This window comes from Bubalus kerabau, chromosome 23 (assembly GCF_029407905.1).
Source record: "Bubalus kerabau isolate K-KA32 ecotype Philippines breed swamp buffalo chromosome 23, PCC_UOA_SB_1v2, whole genome shotgun sequence".
In the NCBI taxonomy this organism is placed as follows: Eukaryota; Metazoa; Chordata; class Mammalia; order Artiodactyla; family Bovidae; genus Bubalus; species Bubalus kerabau.
This window is the reverse complement of record NC_073646.1, coordinates 1,321,149-1,345,065: the sequence shown is the minus strand read 5'-3', so window position 1 is coordinate 1,345,065 and position 23,917 is coordinate 1,321,149. Positions and strand designations below refer to the sequence as shown.

The 23,917-nt window shown below is 58.1% G+C and overlaps 2 protein-coding genes across 3 annotated transcripts; both read left to right on the top strand.

The window, feature by feature from the left end:
* Positions 1–9,108: 9,108 nt before the first annotated feature.
* Positions 9,109–18,142, top strand: PGAP6 (post-GPI attachment to proteins 6). The gene is made up of 13 exons (XM_055561724.1): positions 9,109–9,246; positions 12,608–12,785; positions 12,868–13,060; positions 13,534–13,661; positions 13,827–14,095; positions 14,174–14,493; positions 14,886–14,976; positions 15,057–15,180; positions 15,572–15,708; positions 16,106–16,284; positions 16,356–16,502; positions 17,259–17,375; positions 17,728–18,142. Exons 1-13 carry the CDS (start codon positions 9,132–9,134, stop codon positions 18,022–18,024), a joined length of 2,295 nt encoding a protein of 764 aa, XP_055417699.1. The 5' UTR covers positions 9,109–9,131; the 3' UTR covers positions 18,025–18,142.
* Positions 18,143–19,402: 1,260 nt separating this feature from the next.
* On the top strand, positions 19,403–22,089 carry MRPL28 (mitochondrial ribosomal protein L28). Of its 2 annotated transcripts, XM_055561725.1 has the most exons (6): positions 19,404–19,504; positions 19,682–19,979; positions 20,530–20,682; positions 20,982–21,116; positions 21,206–21,292; positions 21,690–22,089. In XM_055561725.1, exons 1-6 carry the CDS (start codon positions 19,458–19,460, stop codon positions 21,795–21,797), a joined length of 828 nt encoding a protein of 275 aa, XP_055417700.1. In that variant the 5' UTR covers positions 19,404–19,457; the 3' UTR covers positions 21,798–22,089. The 2 variants fall into 2 exon arrangements, with proteins under 2 accessions (XP_055417701.1, XP_055417700.1); XM_055561726.1 differs by lacking the exon at positions 20,530–20,682 and having other exon boundaries at positions 19,403–19,504.
* The last annotated feature ends 1,828 nt before the right edge of the window (positions 22,090–23,917 follow it).

The window sequence follows — 23,917 nt, the reverse complement described above, 5'->3', positions numbered from 1 at the left end:
CTGCACTTGGTCTTCATTGCTGCCCACAGGCTTTCTCTTGTTGTTTTTCGGTCACGAAGTTGTGTTAACTCTTTGCAACCCCATGGACTGCTGCATGCCAGGCTCCTCCACTATCTCCTGGAGTTTGCTCAGATTCATGTCCATTAAGTCAGTGATGCTATCTAACCATCTCATCCTCTGCAGCCCGCTTCTCCTTTTGCCTTCAATCTTTCCCAGAATCAGGGTCTTTTCCAATGAGTCAGCTCTTCACATCAGGTGGCCTGATACTTCCTTAGCACTCAGCCTTCTTTATGGTCCAACTCTCACACCCATACATGACTACTGGAAAAACCGTAGCTTTGACTATACGGACTTTATAATGTCTAGTTTTGTCATAGTTTTCCTTCCAAGAAGCAAGCATCTTTTAATTTCATGGCTGCAGTCACCGTCTGCAGTGATTTTGGAGCCCAAGAGAATAAAATTTGTCACTGCTTTCACTTTCCGCCTTCTGTTTGCCATGAAGTTATGGTCCCAGATTCCATTATTTTAGTTTCTTTAATGTTGTGTTTTAAGCCAACTTTTTCACTCTCCTCTTTCACCCTCATCAAGAGGCTTTTTAGTTCCTCCTTGCTTTCTTCCATTAGAGTGGTATCAGCAGCGTATCTGAGGTTGTTGTTTCTCCCAGTTTTCTCTAGCTGCAGCAGATAGAGGCCCCTCTTTGTTGCGGTAATAGGCTCTAGGTCTCGGGCTTGGTAGTTGTGGCCCATGGGTTTAGTTGCTCTGCGGCATGTGGAATCATCCTGGACCGGCGGTTGAACCTGTGTCTCGCTTGCCTTGAAGTCCCTTACAGTACTGTCTGATTTCCCTTTTGATTTCGTATACTCTAAAAACTACAAATCAGGACTTCCCTGGTGATCCAGTGGTTAAGAATCCACCTGCCCTGTCAATGCAGGGAACACAGATTCAACCTCTGGTGCAGGAAGGTTCCACATGCTGCGGGGCAGCTAAGCCCATGCGCCGCATCTGAGTGTGTGCCCTAGAGCCGACGTTCTGCAACAAGGGAAGCCACTGCACTGCAATGAAGCGTAGACTCCTGGTTGCCAGGGCTTAGGGGCTGGAAAGGATGAACAGTCAGAGCACAGAGGATTTTTCAAGGCAATGAGACTACCCTGTATGATGCTCTAATGATAGATACATGTCATTACTGTATGTGTGTTAGTCACTCAGTCATGTCTGACTCTTTGTGACTCCATGGACTGTAGCCCACCAGGCTACTCTGTTCCAGGGATTCTCCAGGCAAGAATATGGGAGTGGGTTGCCATTCCCTTTTCCAGGGGATATTCCTGACCCAGGGATCGAACTCCTGCATTGTGGGCAGATTCTTTATTTGTCATTTGTCCAAACCTGCCAAAAGTGCACCACCAAGACAGAAGCCTAATGTAAGCTGTGGACTGTGGGTGCCTCATGGTGTAGATTCACCAGCTGTAACTACCGTACCGTGCATGTTTGGGAGCAAGGGGTGTTTGCAAACTGTACTTTCTGCTTAATTTTGCTGTGAATCTAAAACTTCTCAGAAATAAGATCTGTTAAATACACACACACAAGGACTTCCTTGATGCTCCAGTGATTGAGACTACATGCCCCCAGTGCAGAGGGCATGAGTTCATTCCCTGATCAGGGACTTAGATCCCACATGTTTCAACTAAGGGTTCGCATGCCACAATAAAGATTGAAGATCCTGCATGCTGCAACTAAGACCTGGCACAGCCAAAATAAATTAAAAAAAATTTTAAAGTACACACACACAGAGACCATGAAGAAAGAAAAAGACAAGTCACAGGACAGGAAAGAATATTTCCGTCGCCTAAAAACCATGCAGGTCTAGGGTTCCGTGATCAGAAATCAGGGAGTAAAAGACCAATGACCCAAATAGCACAGCAAATACTTGAAGATTGATTTCTCCAAAGAGGAATTCCAGACACCCAGTAAACAGTGCAAAAGTGACTAGCCTCAGGAGTAATCAGAGAAATACAAATGAAGACGGCACAAATCTCCAAGTCTGAAAATTCCAAATATTAGTGACAGTGTAGCCCATTGAGACTCCTCACTGCTGGTGAGACTCTCAACTGACCAAACCCAGTTAGGTGAACAGCATGGAATTGTCAAGAAAGGGAAAAGACAAATTACAGAGTTGAGAAAATATTTGCAACTCATATATCTGATCAGAATTTACAAAGAACTTTTGTAAGTCAACAACAGTAAACTGCTCAGCCCACACCCTCCTGTAACTCCCTCCCTTGCCCTTGTAGTGTGGACTGCCCCCAGTGACAAGGAGGAAACAGCAGGAGAGGGTCTGGTCACCGATCGTCAAGGTGACCTCATCTCCCCTTCCCCCTCACTTGCTGCCCCATGGGATGAGGAACACATGTCTCTGGCCAACAACCAGTGTGGACCTGAGGCCACGCCATGGATGCAAGTTTAGAAGCAAATCCTTCCCCAAAGAGTTGCAAGGAGTCAGACATGGCTGAGCACAAACACAGGTACACAGGGACATTGATGTGGTGAGTCAGGTCTCCTATTTTGTTATTTGTTTTGTGTTTGCCTCCTCTGATGTATAGTCTCTTTCTCCTTTGCTGACCTTTTTGGATTAAATTAGTATTTTAAAATATCATTTAATGTATTTATTGGCTTTTTAGGTATACCTTGACCTGGGGGTATGTGTGCATGCTGAGCCGTGTCTGATTCTTTGTGACTGCGTGGATTGTAGCCTCTGTCCATGGGATTTTCCAGGCAAGAATACTGGAGTGGGTTGCCATAACCTTCTCCAGGGGGTCTTCCCAGCCAGGGATAGACACCCCCCCACCCCGTTTCTTGTGCCCCCTGTATTGCAGGCAATTTCTTTACCACTGAACCATCTGGGAAGTCCTGACCTGGGGGTATAGCTCAGCATTATTGTATATTAGTTGCTCTGCTGCTGCTGCTGCTAAGTTGCTTCAGTTGTGTCCGACTCTGTGCGACTCCATAGATGGCAGCCTACCAGGCTCCTCTGTCCCTGGGATTCTCCAGGCAAGAATACTGGAGTGGGTTGCCATTTCCTTCTCCATTGGTTGGTCTAAGGATTGTAATTACATTCTTAACATTTCACAGACTCTAGAATTTATACTGTGCCATTTCTTGTAAGATGCAGGAATTTTGCAACCATGTAGGTCTATTTTCTCCCTCTCCCATTCTATCTGCTCCATTGTTTCTAAGAAGTCATTCATTGAACTGTCATTCTCTTGAATGTCATTTTTCTCTGGGTGCTTTCAATATTTTCTCTTTTTGTTTGGTTTTCAGTAGTTGACTGTGATGTGTCTGGCTGTGATTTTCTTTTACACATTCTTCTTAAGACACACTGAGCTACTTGAATCTGTAAATTAACGTCTTTCACCAGATTTCATGTTTTTTTCTGCCTCATTCTCTTCTGTCCTCTTGGAATTCCCCCTTTAAGCATGTTAGACTTCTCATTCCTCCTTGGATCACTGCCAGGGGAGCCAGGGTAGATGGCTTATTCTAGGAGTGGGGGTCCCAGGAGGCTTACCCCTATTCTGCCACCCCAGGGAAGCTGGTGGGGGGTGCCAAGGGAGAGCCCGCAACCAGAGCTGACGCTAGAGCCTCCTGTCCTTGCAATCTTCTGCCCTTGTCACCCTCTGTCATTCTTCACTGGAAGGGGGGCAGGATTCACCGCGGCCACCATGCCCCATTGCCGCTGGACTGTGGCCCCGGCTCAGTGCATGCCAAGAGCTCTGAGAGCAGCTCCTGTGCCCTTCACCTCCTGGTTCCTCGGTGCCCAGCACCCAGGACAGGGAGCAATCATTAACCAGATAAAATAGGGATACAGGAGAACTACATGCTGCACTCTAGTAGAAAAAATAACTTGCATTTAAGCATAATTTTAAGTGTATGAGCCTCCTAAAAGTTTTGATGGGAAAATGATCCTTTATGAAATGATAATAATAGATGGTAGTTGGAGTTAAGAAACTTTGTCTCGGTAAAATAAAGATGCAGAAACTCTATTTGTTCCCCAAAGTTCTGGGGAAGCTATTCCTCTGGGCCCCCCGTGTCTGGGTGCCCTGGTCTAATTCATGTTGACACGTAGGGGCACCAGGAGGAAGAGAAAGAGAAACCGCCCGCATCCCAGCCCCACTCACACAGGGACACTCTGGTCCCTGCCCGAGGAAGCCTGCAGTGGGCTGATAGGACACCCCGTCTGTAGAGCAGGCGACTCCTTCCAACCTGGGCCTGGCACACAGGAGGAGCCTGGGCTGAACTGGGGAGGGTGGGGGAGCAGGGGGCGGGGGTACTGAGGGACCCAGCCTTTCCCAGTGTGCCCAGGGCTGAGCGCCCACCTCAGCTGGAAGGGCAGCCGTGGGAGCAGGCCAGCTGGCACTGGCACTGGGCCCAGGATGGCGGCACTGCTGGCCTGGGCTAAGCGGGGAGGAAGGACGGAGGGGAGACCTGGGAGAGGAGGCAGGCGGGGGACTCAGGAGGGGCGGGCAGCGCTTGCTTTCTCTCCTTTGCGGGAAAAACGTCTTTCCCTGGGCGGGCAGGTGGGCAGCCGTCCACTCAGTCCACACTCATGGAGCCAGTGAGGGCCTCTGAGGGTGTTCCAGCCTGGAAATGGGCTGCATCCAGGAACTCTGTCCATAAAGCCAATGCAGGGGACGCAGGTTCCATCCCTGGTCCGGGAAGATCCCACAGGCTGTGGAGCCACTAAGCCCAGACTCTGCAACTGCAGAAAGCCCGTGCGGGAAAACCCATCTGTGGGAAAACTGTGTGAAAATTCCTGAGATATCTAGGTCCTCGTCTATGCACCGTCCCCTCACAGAGCCCCAAGGGTCCACAATCACAGACACCTCTGTGGCCAGTGTTGCAGCTAAGCGTTTCAGGAAACAAACTCACTCAGAAGAACAATGCAGATAGTGGAGTGCAGTTTATTACACCGGCGGGCCCAAGGCAGAGTCTCCTCTTAGCCAAGGACCCTGACCAGTTTTTGTGAAAACCTTATATACCCTAAGTGTACATGCCCAAACCCACCTCCCCAAATTCCCTGAAACTAGTCTGAACAAAGGAAAAGAAAGATACAATCAAAGTTAACCTGTGATTCATATGCCTTAAGCCTAGGTAGTTAACAGTGGACAATAATCAGTAGGCCTGTGGTCATATCCCAATAAGCATAATAGAATTAATGATTCTATTTGGTTACACAGATAATTAGGGTATTCTTTTAGGCAATGGAGAGTCTAGGTATGAGTCCTGGGACTCTTTCATCCTGGGGGTCTGGTTTTCCAGTTGGTATGTCGTTTCCATAGATACCGGGCATAGAGCTCAAAGTCCACAGTCCGGCCCGCGATGGAGTCCTGCTTTCAAGATGGAGTCTGTTCTGTCTGTTTCCTCCTTCACCAGCACCCCTGTAAGCACGGGTCCCCATTTCCAGTACATTTGTGTTGCCACCGATGCCTTCAGGAGCAGCTCACACTGCAGCCACAGAGGGCAAGTGCCCGCTCCCTCGCCCGAGAGGGGACAGGGTGTCTTGTCTTCCCTTGTGGTCCGTTTGCCTGCTAGTGGACCAGCTGCATCTTTCTTGTCGTCTCCTGTTGATTGCCAGGGTGTGGGGTGTTTCCAGTGTCTTCTTGCCTTCTGGGCTCTTTTTAGAGGAAACAGATAGAGCTGGACTCCATCTTAGGCCAGGCTTCAAACATTAGGCTACATGCATGGTCACTCTCCCAATGGACTCTGAACTTCGTGCCCAGTGTCTATAGAAATGGCATACCAATGGAAAAACAGACCCCTGATAAAAGAGCCTCAGGACTTGTACTTGGACTCTCCTTTGCCTAAAAGAATATGCTAATTATCTCTGTAACAGAACAAAGTGGTAAATTCCATTATTTATTGGGATATAACCATAGGCCTATTGATAAATATCCACTGTTTATTTAGTCTTGTGACACATGAATCATGGGTTAACTTTGATCCTACCTTTTTCCTTGTCCAGACTAGTTTCAAGGAATTTGAGAAGGTGGGTTTGAGCAAGTATACTTAGGGTATACAAAGTTTTCACAAAAACTGGTCGGGGTCCTTGGCTAAGAAGACTCTGCCTTGGGCCCGCCGGTGTAATAAACTGCACTCCACTATCTGCATTGTCCTTCTGAGTGAGTTTGTTTCCCGGAAAGTGTGGCTACAACATTTTCTTAAGTGTGTGAATTCCCTTTCTATCTCAGGTGGGTTTTTTATTACTTGCACAGCACATGATTCCTTCCACTTGGCTTGATGGCATGGATCCTTTTTCCTTTTACCCATTTTACAATTACATAACGTTTTTTAAATGAATCCATTCTTTAATTTTTTGGCTGTGCCGGGTGTTGTTGCTGCACAGGGCCTTTCTCCAGTTGCCGCAAGCAGGGCGGCTCCTCTCTGTCGAGGAGCACGGCCTTGGGCTTCTCACTGCGATGGTTTCTCCTGTTGCTGTATGTCACATGGGCTTCAGTAGTTGCTCCACAGCACGTGTGATCTCCCTGGACCGGGGATGGAACCTGTGAACCCTGCACTGGCAGGCAGTTTTACCCACTGAACTACCAGAGAAGTCCCACATAACATTTTTTAAAGTGTAGTCAAATAAGTAACCTTTTCTTCATGTTCCCCAGTTCTTTGTCTTGCTTAAGAAAAGCTTTCCCATACCTGTATTCTAAGGGACGTGTTCTAGGTTCCTTTTAATATTTTTATTGTTTTATTCTTGACAGTTGATAACCTCAAATTTTCCACATACTGTGAGGTAGGATACAGAAACCTCCTACCACAAGGGTCTGTTTCCATCTTCAAGTGAGGCCCCCAGTGGGCCCTTTCTATTATAAAGACTCTTGTTACTTAGCAGAGATCTCTGATTCTGGTCCATTTGCAAGTTCCCCAGCCCCCCAGCTCCCCGCCTCAGACGAAGCACAGACACCTCCCCTCCTGCCTGCTAGGGAGCTTGGTGCTGGAGTCTCACTGAGGTGACCCTCAGAGCGGGTAGGGCTGAGGGTGCCGCTGAGCCCAGCTTGGGGCAGGGATGGGTCTCAGATGGTACAGACCTCAGGGCTCAGTGGTAACCACAGCTGCTGTCCCTGCATGATCTGGGTCAGTACAGTGCACTAAAATCGAAGCTCAGCAAAACCCGTAATTGGTCTCGTCTCTTTGAATTGAGAACCTGGGAGCCCCCGGCAGCCCTGGGTGAAGAGGCCCTGCCCAGATTCCAGAGGAATAAATGAGTTCACACCTGGGGATTTCTCCTCCCCCCTCACCTTACCTCATCCCTCCCTTCCCCCCAGCCTCCAGTGGCACTGGGCTCCAGGGGTCAGCTTCTCCTCCCTCCATACCCGTAAATCCACACACACAGACACACATACACTGAAATTCAAAAAATTCAAACAGATAGAACCCCTCCTCCCAGTCCTCAGCCACTCGCTCCCCTTCCTGCACCAACTGCTGGATGCTTCTAGGCATTCTCCACCTTTGAGACACGCCAACTAAACAATTTTTTTTCCTACAAAAAGTGGAGCTTTCTGAACACATTATTCTGCCCTTTCCTTTTTTCTGCTAACGGTCCTCCTGCTAGACCATTCCAACCAGTATACACAGAGCTTCTGGATTTTCAGCCCACTGGATCAGTGTTTACACCATCACTCCATCTGGGTACCCGTGATTCAAATGCCCCTTTCCCTCATGACAGGTATCTGGGTGCAGGCTGCACTCATGCAAGCTCATGCCTCTGCGACCATTTCTGCAGGGAAAATGCACAGCGGTGGCAGGGTGAGGCTCCCAGAGGCTCAGCAAACCTAAGAAAGTCCGGGCGCTGCAATCAGCTTTTTGCAGATCTGTTAGGTCAAAGAAAAAAGGCCTCTGGGTGCTTTTCATTTTGCCTTTCTCTAAGAAGGGAAATTTGCATATCCTTTGCAGGAATCTTCTCCAGTGGTTTCCTTATTGGTATCTGTGGTTTCCTGGTTGGTGTTTCTTATTTATCTGTAGGAACTCTTTATTGTTAGTAATCTCAGTAAGATCTCTTTGTGATACAAGTCCAAGTGTCCTCCAGTTTGAGGCTTCCTTTTTTTGAGCTTGTTGCAGTTTTGCTCTTAGCTGAATTTCTCCGTCTTGCCTCTAGTCTCCTGGGTCATATTTAGAAAAGTCTTCGCTTCCCCTAGACGCTAAAAAAGTTTCCCTAAGTTCTCTGGAGTCCCTTTACCGTTTCCTCTTCACGCTGAAATCCTTAATCTGTTGGAACAGACCCCGGGGTCAAGGGCGAGGAGTGACTCGCACCACCGACGCGAATCGCCACCTTCTCAGTGTACAAAATATGTGCAGGAGCCTCTTAATCTTTCCATGAACGTGTTTTCATCCACACTCGTAGAGCCTTTGTGGTGTGGCGCGCCGGGAGGCCCGCCGGGGAGTCCAGATCCGGGAGGCGGGAGCGGCCGCCGGCGAGCCGGACCTCCCGCCGCGGCCAGCCAGTCACGCAGCGACCCGGGTGCCCCCGGACACATGTGGGGCGCTCTGCGGCCGCCCCGAATCTCCGGCGCATTCCAAGCCACGCCGCACCATTTCTGCCTCAGAACCAAGACCCCCGCGGTTCTCTGGGTCCGGCGCCACCTTCTGCCCCCACTCCGCCCCCCGTGTCCCGCGACCCTGCACCGCATCCCGCCCCGCCTCCGCTACTCTGCGCGTAGTGGCGGACCCGCGTTCCAGCTCAGTCCTGACCCACCTCTGACCTATTTTCCCAGCGCGCCCTCTTGGTCCGCGGGACGCCCCCAGCCCCGCGTCGCACCCCGCCTCGTGTCACCCTCCCTCGCCCCACGTCACCGCCCCGCGTCGCCCCTCTGTCCCGCATCCTCCTTCCGATCGCCTTCCACGCGCGCCCCCGGGGCAGCTCTTCACCCAGCGCCCCTCTCCGCCCGGGCTCCGGCGGGGCGGGGCCTCACAGGCGGAAGTGCCCGGGGCGCCGGCGGCCGGGACCGGCCCAGAGGATGGGAGCCTTGAGCAGAGGCGGCGGCTGGGGCCGCAGTGGCGGCGGTGGCTGCCCGGGCGGCGGCGGGGGCGGGCGGCCTGGTGCGCGGGCCGGGTAGCGCCTGGCCGAGCGCGGAGCCATGCGCGGGGCTGGGACTGGGACCGGGGGCGCGGCGGTGGCGGTGGCGATGTCGCTGCTGCTGCTGCTGCTCTCTCGGTCCCCGCCTGCTGCCGCTGGCGACGGCAGAAAGAGCGGTAAGCGAGCGCGGACCCGCGGGCCCCATCCCCGGGGCGCGGGCGGGGGCGCGGGGGAAGAGGCCGGGGGGGCGGGTCCGGGATTGTGACTCACCTGGGGACACCTGTGCGCTCACCTGGCGGGGACGTAGGCCTCAGGTCCCCACGCCGTGTTGGGGGCGCAGGGCGCCCCCTTGCAGGGCGCCGAGTGTGAGAGCGATCTGATAGAAAGGACGCCCTTTCCCCTTCCTCTGTGCCCAGGGCCAGGTTCGGCCAGACTGTCCCCTTGGAGCAAGCTCTCCCTTCCTTCCTCCTCCCCCTCCTCCTCCCAGCGCGTTCTGGCCGGGTAGGACCTTCGGGCACCAGGGTGAGGTTGAGCGGCCTGGGGGGGGGACTCTCCTGGGACTCCAAGGGCTGCGGTGGGAGTGCGAGTCCCTAGGAGGAAACCTTGGGCAGTGGGGTTCCGGGATGCCATCTGGTCTGGGAGAGGGGCAGAGTTGGAGAAAGTTGCTTAGATCCTGGAGTCGCAGCCAGGTGCGTTTCGTGGCTTCTCCTCTCCCACAGTGACCACTACCCCAGTGCAGTCAAAGGCTCAAGGGGGTGGCTAGATCTGAAGGTGCTGCTGGGCGCCTGGGGGTGCTGAGTAAACTACCTGACTTCTGTGGCCTTGGGCTCTCAGATGGCCTGCTGGCGGGCCTGGGAGGGCCCAGATGCCCCAGGAGGCATTAGGCAGCTTATCCAGCACAGCATGGGGTGGCTCCCAGCCCATCCCCCCGCCCTTCTCTGAGATCTTGCTCCTCCAAGCTCCTGTTTCTCTGAGGGCTGTGCCTCTGGTTTCTGAGCCTGGCTTAGCTTGAACTGAAAGGCAGTTTCCCCAAGGCTGGCCCCTGATGAAAGTGCTCCTCTGGGGACTGCCACCCCTACTTTCTCCTTTTCTTCCTTCTCCCGTGTCAGGGCTAGGTAAAGAGTCATTGGTAGGGAGATGGAAAACCTGGGGCAGCCGCTCCCCTCCTGAACAGATCCTGCTTTCTGTGTGATCCTGGCTTCTGGGGTCTCTGGGTGGGCAGGGTCTCCGCACTGGGTGCCTGTGCTGGTTTGGAGGATGTACGAGAGGATCCCCTTACTAGGGTCCCCAGACAGGCTCAGGGACTTTCTTTCTCCTACTCCCAACCCTGTGTCCTTGGAGGGGGTTGTGGGCAGAGCAAGTGTGCATGTGGCTGGTGCTTCCTGATACTGGAAATGTGACTTCCGCTTCTGGCTCAGATGTGTGAATGGCCTGGTACATTCACCAAGATAATGGAGTGGGCGTCTTGGGCAGGGAGGTCGGGGTGCAGGGCTGGGGATGGGATGGAGGGGCTGGGTGGCCCTGGGAGTGGGAGGTCTTATCTCTTGTACACCTTGAGGAGACTTTACAACCACCAGCTGAATTGCAGGTGTCCAGCGCTGGCCGGGGAGCCAAAGGACCCAGCCCCTCTCAGACAAGGGGGCTGGACGCCACAGCTGGACCTCTCCTGCCTGGCCACATCAAGCAGCTGGGTGCTCGGCAGCTGGCTGTTTCTCTAAGGCCCTGTGATCCCATGGTGGTGGTAGTGGGGGGATGGTGCAGCAGGAAAAAGTTTATATTAGTTCAGTGGCTCCTAGTCTCTTAGCACTCAGGCCACAGCCGGCAGTTGGAACCTGGTGACCAGCAGATACCTGGAAAGCCTGATGCTTGTGCTGTGTGGTGCCTACCCCTGCCCAGCCCCCATACTGGGCTCCTGGGAGCTCAGATGGCTTTGCAAGTGGGCTGCTATCTCTTTTCAAGGTGCTTACATGGGAGTCAGGAGGCTGGCAAGAGAGCCAGCTGCTCACCCGGTTCCCTCACCAGCTCACCTGGCCCACCTGGAGGGGCCCCGGGCTTACTGCTGGGATGCTGTGGGCTGCCACCCTCCTAGTGGGGCAGGGGGAGGAGAGGGTGGCTCCACCCTGCTGTGTTCACAGTGTGTTTCTTCCCGAAGCACTTTAACATCCATTAACCATGGAGGGAGGGGCAGCTGAAGGGAGGTGCTGTCCTACTCGCCCAACTCAGAGGAAGCTGGGCCCAGAGAGGGGAAGGGACGGTCAAGGTCACTCCGCGAACATGGCCTGAGCTGGTGGTGGGGCAGTGCTTCCTGCTGAGCAGCCCGGGCACCTCCTTAGTCACCCCTGGACACAGCACTGAGGCGTGCCTCTTCTTGGCAGGCCCAAGAGCATTCTTACCCACTAGTGGGGCAGGTGGTTATGCCGTGGGCCCCAGACACGAGGTTGTACTGGTTAATGGACTCTCCTAGGACGGTCCTAATCCAGGGTGGGGTCTCCAGAGACCTTTAGAGCTGGTTTGGAAAGGCTGGTGTGACAGGAGGGGGCCTTGGGTGATAACTTGCAGAGTGTGTTGGGGAGAGGGGCCATGGAAGTGAGGGGCTGGGAGACACTGCCAGGACTGGGGGGCTCCGGGGTGGGGCATAGGCAGCTAGCTTGTGTGCTGCCAACCCCTGCTTTGTCCCTGTGCCCCTCTGCAGGGGCTTGTGCCCACTGAAGCAGCCACTCCAGCCTAGGTGCCCTCCCCCCACCCTCCACCGCAACACACACACAGGGTCTCTGCTCACCTCCTCTCTGGGTGAGGAGGGACAGCGGCTCTTCCTGTACCCCAAATCATGGCCTGAGCAGGCAGCCAGCCTCCGGACCTGGTCGCCCTGCCCTGTCCACTGCAACCAGGACCAGGGATCCTAGCACTGGGGAGACTCAGTGGAGGTGGGGGTGTGTCCTGGCCTCCAGTGCCCAGGGCAGATGGGAGGAGGGATGGGGCTCCCACCTTGACCTCTTCCTGTGCCTTTCACCCTCCATCCCTCAGCCCCAGGTGTGCCAGGGCTGCGGTGGGGGGGCCCCGGGGGCTGTGAGCAGTGTGGAGAGGAGCAGCCCTCTGAGGGGGGCTCTTCCTGCTTCTGAGGTCTGAGGCACTTGACCTCATGTTGACCCAACATGTGATTGGTGTTGGCGCCTGTGGGACTTGTTGATCCGGGGTGCCTGGTGGGTGGGATGCAGAGATCTGGGGGACTGAGCCTGTGAGCTAGAGGTTGCTGGCAGGGCTGGAGGGGTTAGGAAGATGGATGTACAGACGTGGGTGAGAACGTGATTCCTGAGTGAAAGCTTCTGAGCCCCAGCCCTCACCAGGGGCTCGGGGGCAACAGTGACTTTTCCCAGGTTGGGGTTGGTGTGCCAGGCATCCCAGGGGCTCCATGGCTCCCCTGGCTGCTCCTCTGAGGCCAGGCCAGGCAGAAGGGCCTCCGCCCTCCGCCTTTCTCCATCTTGTCCCCAGGGGAGGGCTCCCAGGCTCCCTGGCCGCCTGACAGTGCCTTCTCTGCAGACTCCAGGCTGGTGTCAGAGCAGTTCTCCCAGGCCCCGCAGAAGCTGGCCTTTTACACCTGGTACGGCAGCGCCCGGCTCTTCCACTTCCGTGTGCCGCCGGACACGGTGCTGCTGCACTGGCTGCTGCAGGTCACCCGGGGCAGCGGCCCCCCCTGCAACAACGTGGAGACCACTGTGTAGGTGCCAGCCCGCTCAGTGCCTGCCTGCTGGAGCCGCCCAGGGCCACACCTGAGACCTCCCTGCTCTCCCTGCCTCCAGGTACTTCCGCTACGGCGCCCCTCCTGTCATCAACCCACTGGGCACCAGCTTCGCCAACAATACCTCGGTGCAGCCCTCCTTCCTCCTCAAGATGCTGCAGGACAACGCCTCTGTCAATGTCTCCTACCCAGCACCTGGGGACTGGTTTGTGGCCGCCCACCTGCCCCCCTCCTCCCATAAGATTGAGGTGAAGGTAAGAGCACTCCTTCTGGGGATGGGGGGCAGCACCGCTCAGTGCATGAATGACTGGTCCCTGTTCACCTCCTTAGGGCCGACATTGCTTAGGGCTCTGCTGCCCAGCCCTGCCCTCGAACCCCAGGCTCTCTGGGCCAGCCCCTCCCGCTCTGGACCAGTCACTCCCCCTCCGTCCATCCCTTCCTCTCTGGGCCAGCCGTGCCCCATCTGCTCCAACCCCACCTCCAGAGCCAACCACGCCCCCTCTGGACCAGCCCCGCCCCATCTGCTCCAACCCCTCCCCCTCGGTCCATCCCTGCCCCTCTGGGCCAGCCTTGCCCATTTGCTCCAATCCCGCCCCCTCTGGGCCAGCCCCACCCCATCTACTCCAACCCCGCCCCATCTGCTCCAACCCCTCCCCCTGGGTCCATCCCCGATCTCTCCGGGCCAGCCCTCCCTCACCTTCTTTGCCTGTCCCCGCTCTTTCCTCAGGACTTTATTCCCACCTGTGCCTACATCTTCCAGCCGGACATGCTGGTCGTGCGAGTGGTTGAGATGTCCATCCTGGAGCCTGACGTGCCCCTCCCACTAGTCCTCCTCTCCCAGCCCAGCTACCTCAAGTAAGTGCAGGCTTGCTGGAGTGGGCAGCCCTGCTGTCCTCAGGGCAGGTGAAAAGGTGGGAGGTCCAGGTCTTGGCCCCCACCCTGGAGGGTGAATTTAAGCATGGGGTCCGGGGGCGGGCCGAAGCTGCAGAGCCCAAGGAGGCCATGTCCCCTTGGCTGCAGAGTCTTCGTCCCCAAGCACACCCAGGAGCTGCGGCTGGAGCTGCAGAGCTGTGTGTCCAATGGGAGCCTGGGCTGCCCTGTGCACCTTACCGTGGGGTCGGCCACCCTGCCAGGAAACTTCCAGAAGGTGCTCACTTGTAGCGATCCCACCATGGCCTGCCGCCTGCTGCTGCCCTCACCACCCTGGGAACGGTGGCTGCAAGTGACCGCCAAGAGCCTGGCGGGGCCCCGCGTGTTGGTGACGTTTAGTGCCGTGGCTGCCCTCACAGGTGGGCTGTGCGGGGAGGTGGCTCTGCCCCCCTCCACCCCCAGGCCTGCCTGCACTGAGCCCCTTGTGGTCCTGACAGCCTGCAGACCGTGGACTGTGAACCTCCAGCGCCTTCTGCAGAGCAGCCCGAACCAAAGCAGCAACGCCTCCACGGGCCCGCCGCCCCCGAGCCCCAACACCCAGGACCTGGACCAGAGTGGCGAGGCAGGCAGCGGCGCCTTCTGCTTCAGGAGCTTCCCCATCCTGCGGGAAGACATGGATGTGGTGTCTGTGCGCTTCCGGCCCCTGGACAGGGCCTCAGTGCTCGTGCAGTCGGACATGCCCTCAGTGATGAAACTGCACCTCAACACGGGCATGGACAGTGGGGGCTCCCTCAGCATCTCCGTGAGCATCAACCAGGTACCCTGATCCTCAAGGTTGGGTTGGGATTGGGACCCGGGGCCTGGGGCTCAGACCTTCCTGGGCTGCAAGGACTGCTCAGGCCTTCCTGTGCCCACTTTGACATGGAGATTGGGTCGGGGTGGCCTTTCTGGCAACAGAGTGAGCCTGGCAGGGCATCGGGCTGGCATAGGTGCCAACTGAGAAACAGGAGGCCTGTCCCAGGGGCAGCAGGTCCCTGTTGGCAAGCCTGGGGCTGCATGGGGGCAAGAGGCTAAGGCTGGGGCCCTTGGCCTGGAGGGGACAGTCCTGCTGGGCCCTAAGCCAGCGGGAGCCACAGAGAATAGCATTTAGCACCAGAGGTGAGCGTGAGGTGGAGGCTGGGGACTGACCCTGCTCGGCCTCCCTTCCAGACCGTGATTGCCGACAACACCTCGGTGGTGGCCTGTGTGACTGCTGGCTCGCCCTTCCTCAGCTTCAACACTTCGCTCAACTGCACCACAGGTACTGAGAGGCGCATCCGGCCCAGGGACTGGCAGGCATCTGGCTGCCTCTGACTGGGCCTTCCCACTTCCTCCCTGCAGCCTTCTTCCAGGGTTACCCCTTGTCCCTGAGTGCCTCGTCTCCCACAGCCAACCTCAGCATCCCCTACCCAGAGACAGACAACTGGTACCTCTCCCTGCAGGTCCTCTGCCCCGAGAGGCCTGAGTAAGTAAACTTGGGGTCAGGTGGCCAAGTGGTTGTAGTCAGGTCTGTGGATGGGGCTGCCTGCATCCCAGTTTGGGGGTGACCTGTCTTCCTCCAGCCGTGCCGGGTCAGTTGCCTCCTGCGGGGTCCCTCTCTCCCCCCGGCCACTGCTCCCGTGGCAGCTCCGAGAGCGAGGACACGAGCGGGGATGCTGGTCCCAGCCCAGGCAGGTGGGGGCTCAGGCGGGCAGGGAGAGGGCATCCTGGCCTTGCAGAGCCCCTTGTGGTTGCAGTCCTCTGGGGCCTGGGGGCCTCAACTCTGAGTTCAGGTGTCCAAGACCCTCTGGGAGCTCCAGAGCAGGGCTGGCCAGCAGATCTCTGCAGCCAGCCTTCCTGGGGCCCCTTCCTCGCAGGGAGTGCATGCAGGCCTCAGTCCTTGTGGAGACCACCTTGTACTTGGTGCCTTGCCTGAACGACTGCGGACCTTACGGCCAGTGCCTTCTGCTGCGTAGACACGGCTACCTGTATGCGGGCTGCAGCTGCAGGGCAGGTAGGGATGGTCCTGATGCGCCTTCCGCCTGTGCCTATGGACCCCAGCCCTGGGCCTCTCTCTGGCAGCCACCCCAGCTCGGCCAAGGTTGGAGGGCGCCCCGAAGAGTGAGGGCCACCGCCTCCTTCCCCGGCCTGCCATGCCCCGCAACCCCTGTGTGGGCTCACAGAGGCACCCCCGGAGATGGGACTGCTTTCTGGTCTTGGTTTCCCCTGCTCACACCTGCCCACACTGGCCTCCGTTTGCCCACACCTGTCCTGGCCCGCTGTGGGGTGAGGAAGGGTTTCCTCCTCAAGGCTCTGGGCATGGAGTAGGCCCTGAGGTTCCTGAGCAGCCACTGCCTGGCCTGGCCGCACTGGCCCGGCCTTGGCACCCACAGAGCTGCGTTGGCCCACAGGCTGGCGTGGATGGAGCTGCACAGACAACAGCACAGCCCAGACTCTGGCCCAGCAGAAGGTAGCCACTCTCCTGCTCACCCTGAGCAACCTCATGTTTCTGGCCCCCATTGCCATCTCTGTGCACCGCTGCCTCCTGGTGGAGGCCTCGGTCTATGCCTACACCATGTTCTTCTCCACGGTAAGTCCATCCGCTCCCCGGGGTCGGGGGGAGGTGGGAGGCTGGGTTGTCGCTCATCACTCGGCCCACAGTTCTACCACGCCTGCGATCAGCCGGGTGACGCTGTGCTCTGCATCCTCAACTACGACACACTGCAGTACTGCGACTTCCTGGGCTCTGGAGTGTCCATCTGGGTCACTGTCCTCTGCATGGCCCGGCTGAAGGCGTCCCTAAAATACGTGAGTGACCTCCTGATTCCTGGGTCTGGGTCCTGGGAGAGCGGAGGCCCTTGTGCACAGCGTGTCAAGGGAGACACCAGAAAGGGGTTTTTCGCTGCCCTTGGAAACCTCTTGATCTGACCAGTACTGGGAGAGGTGCCTCTAGCTGTGAAGGGACTGTGCTGACTGCTCGGAGGGTGCCAGGAAAGGATGTGGTGGGCAAGGTTAGGCCAGGCCTCATCCAGAGAGGAGACCTGGAGCCCCAGATCTGGACCAGACCTCCCCAGGAAGCGGCCAGCTCTGCTCCTGGAGTCCCTGTACTGAGAATACTTCAGGGCTTGGCTGCTGGAGATACGTGCCCTGGACAAGCCCATGCTTCAGAAACTCCCCTGTGGGGAGCTTTCTGGTGGCCCAGTGTTTCAAACTCTGTGCTTTCACTACCCTGGGCCCAAGTTGGGGAACTAAGATCCCACAAGTTGTGCGGCATAGCCAAACAACAACAAAAACTGCATTAGAAATATACTTGTGGATGGACCCGAGGGACCAGTGGATCCCAGCAGTGCGGGAGCTGGGAGAGGATTACCTCCTCCCTGCCAGCAGAGCAGGACACAGGCTGCCAGTTTCTGCAGGGGGGCTGGCAGGGGTGCTGGGGGCAACGGGGGGACATGGGGATGACCAGCGGGCCCACACCGCCTGCTCCTGCTGGACCTTGTGCCATCAAAGACACCCTGGCCTAGGGCTCCCATGACCCCATCATCATCCCTGTGTTTCGCCCAGGTCCTCTTTATCCTGGGCACTCTGATCTTCGCCATGTCCTTGCAGCTGGACCGCAGGGCTGCCTGGAACACGATGGGGCCTTGCCTCTTTGCCATCGTGGTCATGGTTACCATGTGGGTAAGGACCTGGGGCAGGCAGGCTTCTTGCCCAGACCCCCTCCCCTGGAAGTTGGGGTACAAGAGTGTGGGCTCCCCATACCTGCTCACCCTGCGAGGACAGAGTGTGGCCCCTCGTTCCGTCCATGTTCTCGTTCCTGGGTCTGTGAGTGTGGCCCCTCATTCCGTTCATGTTCTCGTTCCTGGGTATCTGTGTTCTCCACACCCGCTGAGGGCTGCCAGCGGCAACCCGCAGGGGCCCAGGGTGGCTTGGCACCCCTTGAACCCCTCCGAGCAGCCCACACTCGCAGCCCTGGGCAGCGCCCCGAGATGTGACCGCAGCTCTGTGCAGATGCCCGTGTGGTTTCCTGCAGGTATACCGCTGCGGGCGCCGGCGCCACTGCTACCCCCCCTCCTGGCAGCGCTGGGTCTTCTACCTCCTGCCTGGCCTCTCCATGGCTGCTCTGGCCCTCACCATCTATGTTTCCATGATGACCGGCGAAAACTATTACTACACCCACAGCATCTGGCACATGCTGCTGGCAGGGAGCGCAGCCTTCTTGCTGCCGCCAAGGGAACAGCACACCGAGCCCTGGGCCTGCGCCCAGAAGCTCACCTGCCACTATGAAATCTGCAAGAACCACCGGGACGAGCTATACACAGTGACATGACAGCCGGCGGGGGCGGGTCACCTGCAGCTCTGATGATTCCTCCAGCCAGGGGCAGGACCGAGGGAGAGGGACCCTATGGAGATCCATTTCCAACTGAATAAAACTGCCCTGCACACTCTTTGGCTTCCGCCTCCCGATGGAGGACCACACCCCCAGATCCCTGTGCCCACGGGCTGCCAGCTGACTCGGTCCCTCTGCAGGTCCCAGCTGGAGTCTGTAGGGGCCCCTGGGGCCAGGGCCAGGCTGCCTGGAGAGCACAGGTACCATGTGGGAGCAGGCTCTGGGTTATCCTGGCCTGGGGATGGTTGAAGGGAGATGTGGAATATGAGTCCCCCACTGCCCAGTTCCCCTGTGAGGCTTTCGTGTGAGACACCCAGGTGGGCAGAGGAGCCCTGAACCTGCCTCCCGTGGGCCTCTGGCTTCTTGACCCCTTGTGCCCTGAATGCCAGCCTGCCTTGGGCATGGATCTACCCCGTGCTGACACACTTGCCTTGAGAAGGAGTGACCACACTTAACCATGGAGCTGATGGCACTGGGGGTCCGTAATGGCCAGCTGCCATGGGTGGCATGGGGGAGGCTGACTTCTGGCTGTCCACTCCTCCCCCTTCACTTCCTGTGGCTCAGTTTTGAGATGAGCTTTCTGGGTAGGAACCTGCCAAGCAGCTCTCAGGAGGCTGAGCCCACAAGGCTCACCTTGTCCTCGCTTGTGTCCCACTGGGCCCTGGGTTCTGGACCCTTGTCTAGGGAGCATCTCCTTGTAGTCCCGGGAGAGCAGGGATGGCTGCCACCTTCCACCCAACTGCACAGAAGGGAGGGGACTTCTGGAAACCTGGCCCAGCCTTTCTCCGGTTGTGGGGACGCCCAGTAAGGGCTGCTGTCGGCCCAGCCTCCCTAAGGGGCTGCTGTCTGTGTGAGGGGCCCAAATGGGGCCGTGGGAAGCTGAGCAGCTGAGCCCAAGGTGGGGGGCATGAGGCCCTCCCACCTCCTGGCGTCTTCCTTTCTGAGTCCTGTCCAGGCTGTGGCCTCCCCGGAGGCTTCCCGCTCCTCCAGGAACCCAGGACTTGGCCACCGGAGCTGGCTTGTGAAGGGGAAATATTTATATGCAATATTTTGAGGGGAAGATTTTTCAAGACATTTAAAACGTATTTTTCTGTAGCTCTGATTTCACTGTGATTGGTGAATTTAATATTCTACAATGATGTTTCAAGCAAGAGTTTTTACATTGTTTTCTGCGCCCTTTCCGGGAGGCGGGAAGGTGAGACCGAGATTGACAAGTCCCACCTCCTTGGAAACGGGCCGTACTTGCCGACGGTGCCTAGAGCCGACACCTTCTCAGGGAGTTTTCTACCGTCCCTAAAGGCGGGAGAGGGGGCGGGACGAGGAGGGGTAGACCGACAGCCTTTGCAGCCAGTCAGCGGCGGGTGGAGGGCCCGATGCCTCGGCGCGACTTCCGGTTCCGGCGAGGCCGGGGTTCTGTAAGGTAGGTGGTGCGGCAGGTCTGGGTTCGGGGTTTTGCAGGGTCGAGCCTGGATCACGCGTCTGCGGTCAGGGCCGAGCGAGGGGTTGGGCCGGTGGCGGGGCTATCGCGGGGGCGGGGGTATGGTCGAGGCCCGCATCCTGCCGGGCGCGCGTGACGGCGGCCCCGACCTCCCGCCAGGCTCGCCGCGATGCCCCTGCACAAGGTCCCGGTCGGCCTGTGGAAGCGGCTGCGGCTGCGCGAGGGCATCTGCTCCCGCCTGCCCGCGCACTACCTGCGCTCCCTGGAGGAGGCGCGGACGCCCACACCCGTGCACTTCAGGCCGCACGGGGCCAAATTCAAGATCAACCCCAAGAACGGGCAGCGGGAGCGCGTGGAGGACGTGCCTATTCCCGTTCACTACCCCCCGGAGTCCCAGCTGGGCCTCTGGGGCGGCGAGGGCTGGCTGAAGGGTCACAGATACGTCAACAACGACAAGGTGGGTGAGCAGGCTGGAGCCGTGCTTCCGCGGTCTCGCTGCCCTGCTCCTCGTGGGCTTTTGGGGAACGTGGACAGTGTAAGGGCGCCCACCGCTCGGGGAGAGGGCCTGACAGTGTGGTAGAGACAGCTCTCTCTGAGTTGTGCTCAGGAGTTGAGTCTCAGTTCTGGCAGCCAAGTCGAGTGTACTGATGGGAGGAGCCCTGAGTGTTGAGAAGGGCTGGGGGTGAGGTTTCAGGTCACCTGTCAGCTTGCCGCCAAAGAATCATCTCAGATCAGGTCTCCTGAGTCTGCTGCTAAGCGGTGCTGCCTCTGGGGGGAGCTTGAGGTTGGGGGCTTTGTGTCTTTAAGGCCTCCCAGGCTGGCGTCTCTTTGCCCTTGGCCCCTTGGTCTCTGGTTTGGAATGACCTGTGAACCACGGGATACAGCTGTGTGTGTGCTGTGTCTGGAATGAAGACCAGCACCCTGGGCAGAGTCTGGGTGGGAGTGGTCCCTGCACTCCAGGGTGTGGTGAGAAGCAGCAGGGCTCACCAAGCCTCCCACACCTGCAGTTCTCCAAGAGGGTGAAGAAAGTATGGAAGCCGCAGCTGTTCCAGCGTGAGCTCTACAGTGAGATCCTGGACACCAGGTTCACTGTGACGGTGACCATGCGCACCCTGGACCTCATTGACGAGGCCTACGGGTTTGACTTCTACATCCTCAAGGCAAGCAGATCAGCACCAGGCTGGGGTCCCTGGTGAGATGTAAAGGGGACCATGTCCCTTAATGGACACCCCGGTGGGAGTCAATTACTGTGGACGTGGGAAGCACAGCTGCCTCCTTCTCTGCTCTTAGACCTTCCGCTCTCCCGGCCTGAGTGTGAGGGCTGCCCACATGGCCTAAAGTACTGCACCAGGCTGGCCTGGGGGCTGCCAGCTGCTGGGGAGGAATCTGGAGGGGCCAGCTGTTGGAGTGGGCGGGGCCCTGCCCTCAGCACCTGGCCCCATGTGGTGCCTCCTGCCAGACCCCGAAGGAGGACCTGTGCTCCAAGTTTGGAATGGACCTGAAGCGAGGGATGCTGTTGCGGCTCGCCCGACAGGACCCCCAGCTGCACCCGGATGACCCTGAACGGAGGGCGGCCATCTATGACAAGTACAAGGTCAGGGCTCCAGCCTTTACTTACTGCTCCTCGTGGGTCCCCCAGCTGGCTGCCTGAACCTCACTGAGAGCCTGTCTCTGCCTGCCCAGGCGTTTGTCATCCCAGAGGCAGAGGCTGAGTGGGTTGGTCTGACGCTGGACGAGGCTGTGGAAAAGCAGAGGCTCCTGGAAGAGAAGGTGAGCATGTGGAAAGACCAGTGAGAGCTGGATGCTTGGTGCCACTGGTTGCTTTGACTGCCTGGCATTCCCCAGGGTCTGCCCAGTACCACTCGGAGGCCTTTCTGTCTGTCCCTTAGAGGAGTCTGTGGCACGTGGTAGCTGCTGCCCTCTCCCTCTGCCTTTATTCTCTGCAGCCCAGCCAGGGAAGCCAGGGGCAGGTGCCTGATCCTGTGGCCTTCTCCCCCAGACAGGGCACTGTCCTCTGGGTTAGGGGCGAGTGTGTGGTGACTGGGCCTGGTTGACCCTGTGGCCAGGCCCAGTCCTCTCATGCTCGATGCCTCTGGTGTTTGGTCAGCAGCAGCTGGACTCCCGGCCTCCCCAGAGCGCCTTATGGTGACCTGTCTTGCCCCTCCAGGACCCCGTGCCTCTGTTCAAGGTCTACGTGGAGGAGCTGGTTGAGCAGCTTCAGCAGCAGGTGCTGTCCGAGCCGGCTGTGGTACAGACAAGAGCCAACAGGACGTAGCTGCCCGGGGACCTGGGCCTGACAGCCAGGCTCAGCACCGTGGACAGAGCCTGGGGCTTGGTGACAGCCGCCCATGGGCAGTGGGTGAACCCATGGCTGTGTGCTGGCCATGCAGCTCCTGGCTAGGGTGGGCTTTGTGGGAGCCCCAGGAGGCGTCTCGTCCCAGGATCCCCAGAGGCCTGGGGCTATCTTACTGCCTGTGTGGTTCCCTGCTCCCTCCTCCTGCAGCAGGGGCCCTGTTGAGGAGGGTCACCGCCCTCCGGGGCCAGCGTGAGTAAAGTCTGAGCCAGGCCCTCTGTGTGCTGCTTTGCTTAGAGGATCAAGCTGACTCCCTGCCGAGGTGGTCTTGGGATGCAGCTTAGGTGGGTAGTGGTCCCAGGCGTGCAAGGCTTCAGTCCTGTCTCTCGTGGAGAACCCAGCGTCGGGGGAACAGAGTGGTGCTGCCCCTCCCCCGGTTGCACAGCCCTGCCCAGGTGGACTGTCCTCCAGAGCGGAGGCCAGGTGCCATGGCCAGGCTCTGGATGTGGCTGCACAGGGTCTGTGCCAGCTCGGCCTTTGGCGCGGTGAGCACCCCCACCAGCCCTGGGAGGTGCAGGGGCAAAGGGTCCTGCGGGGCAAGCCTTGAGGCTGCAGCTTCTGGCAGCCCCTCCCTGTCATGCTCAAAAGGCCGCCTATGACATTGGCGCCTCTCCTCCGCTGACCCACAGCCTGAACTTGGCGGGGGCGCTGTGCCCCAAGTGGGAGGCTGGACCAGGTACCTGAGGCTTCTCCTGATCTGAGATTTGGGGGCCATGACCCTCTTTGCTGACCTTATCCGGGAGTCCTAAGCACTGAGACCCATCCGGGTTTCTCTGGGAGGACAAGTGGGTGCCCTGACTGAGTCCTGTGGCTGACTGGACCACCAGGAGTACCAGACTCCCCGGGGGGTTGCCGTGGACGTGACACCACCTGGGCTATGTTTATAGGACAGGAGACCAAAGAGAGCCTGCAGCTGGCTGGTGGGCATAGCTGCAGGAGGGCCCTGGAGACCCTTGGCTCCCGGCGAGGTCATCCAGGATTGGGGGGTGCCTTGGGGTCAGGGCCCTAGTGGGAGTGCCCTGGAGGTCTCACCATTCCCTGTCTCCTCCATGGACCTCGAGACTCCATGTGTCCTACCGCTGTTTTGTGATTGGTTTTAATTTTTTAAGAGTTTTACCAAATGCTGATGGTGCCCAGCTCTCCCCTGGCCCGGTTCTGTGGGCTGGCAACGTCCAGCTCAGTTATCCAAACCACAGCCCCTGGCTTGGTGGACTGGGGTGATCTGGGTGGGCCACGTCCCCTCCCATGTCCAGGGTCTTCCCCCCCCCGCCACAGTCTCTGCCTGGGTCCCCTGTGATGTCTACCCAGAACATTCCCCGTTCATTGACCTCAACTCTGGTACTTCTGTCTTGGCCTGCTCCTTCCTGCTCCAACTAAGGCCATAGCCAAGGGGGCACCTGGGTCATTCCTGGGCCCCCGAGGGACCCTGCACTGGCATAGGGTACGTGACCTGAGTACGTGGGGGCTGGGCCAGGTACCAGCAGTGGCTGTGGGTTGGGGGGGACTGGTGGGTCCTGGGAGGCCTCTGCTGGCTACTGGGAGGAGCTTGGCATGTCCTGAGAGGGTCACTAGCCTGCCCGCCACCTGGGGCCGAGCTGGCGGCGGGGTCTGAGTGCAGCCCTTTTCTTCTGGTGCAACAGCAGTTTCATCAAATTCTCCCCGATACCCTTGACTCCGGAGAAGTTTTGCAGCTCTCCCTGCAGGCCAGACTCATTGCCCGGCCCCTAGGAAGCCACCCCTGGGCCTGTGGGTTTGGTCTGGGGGGCGCAGTGGTGAGGGGACAGGGACTGCCTTCCACGTGTCCCATCGCCAGTCCTGGTCAGGCTGAGGGCCCCTGAGCTGCCATTGCCCCGCTCAACCACACCCCTGACGTGTTGCTGTTTGAGCCTCTGGTTCTGCCCTGGCCGAGGTCCTGCAGCCCCTCAGGACTTGCAGTGTACCGAGAAAGGTCAAGCCTGCAGAAACCGGAGCTGTCCTGCACTAGCGCCCAGCTGCAAACTGGCCATGCCCCTGTCTGCACCAGCTGGGTCGACCCTCCTCTT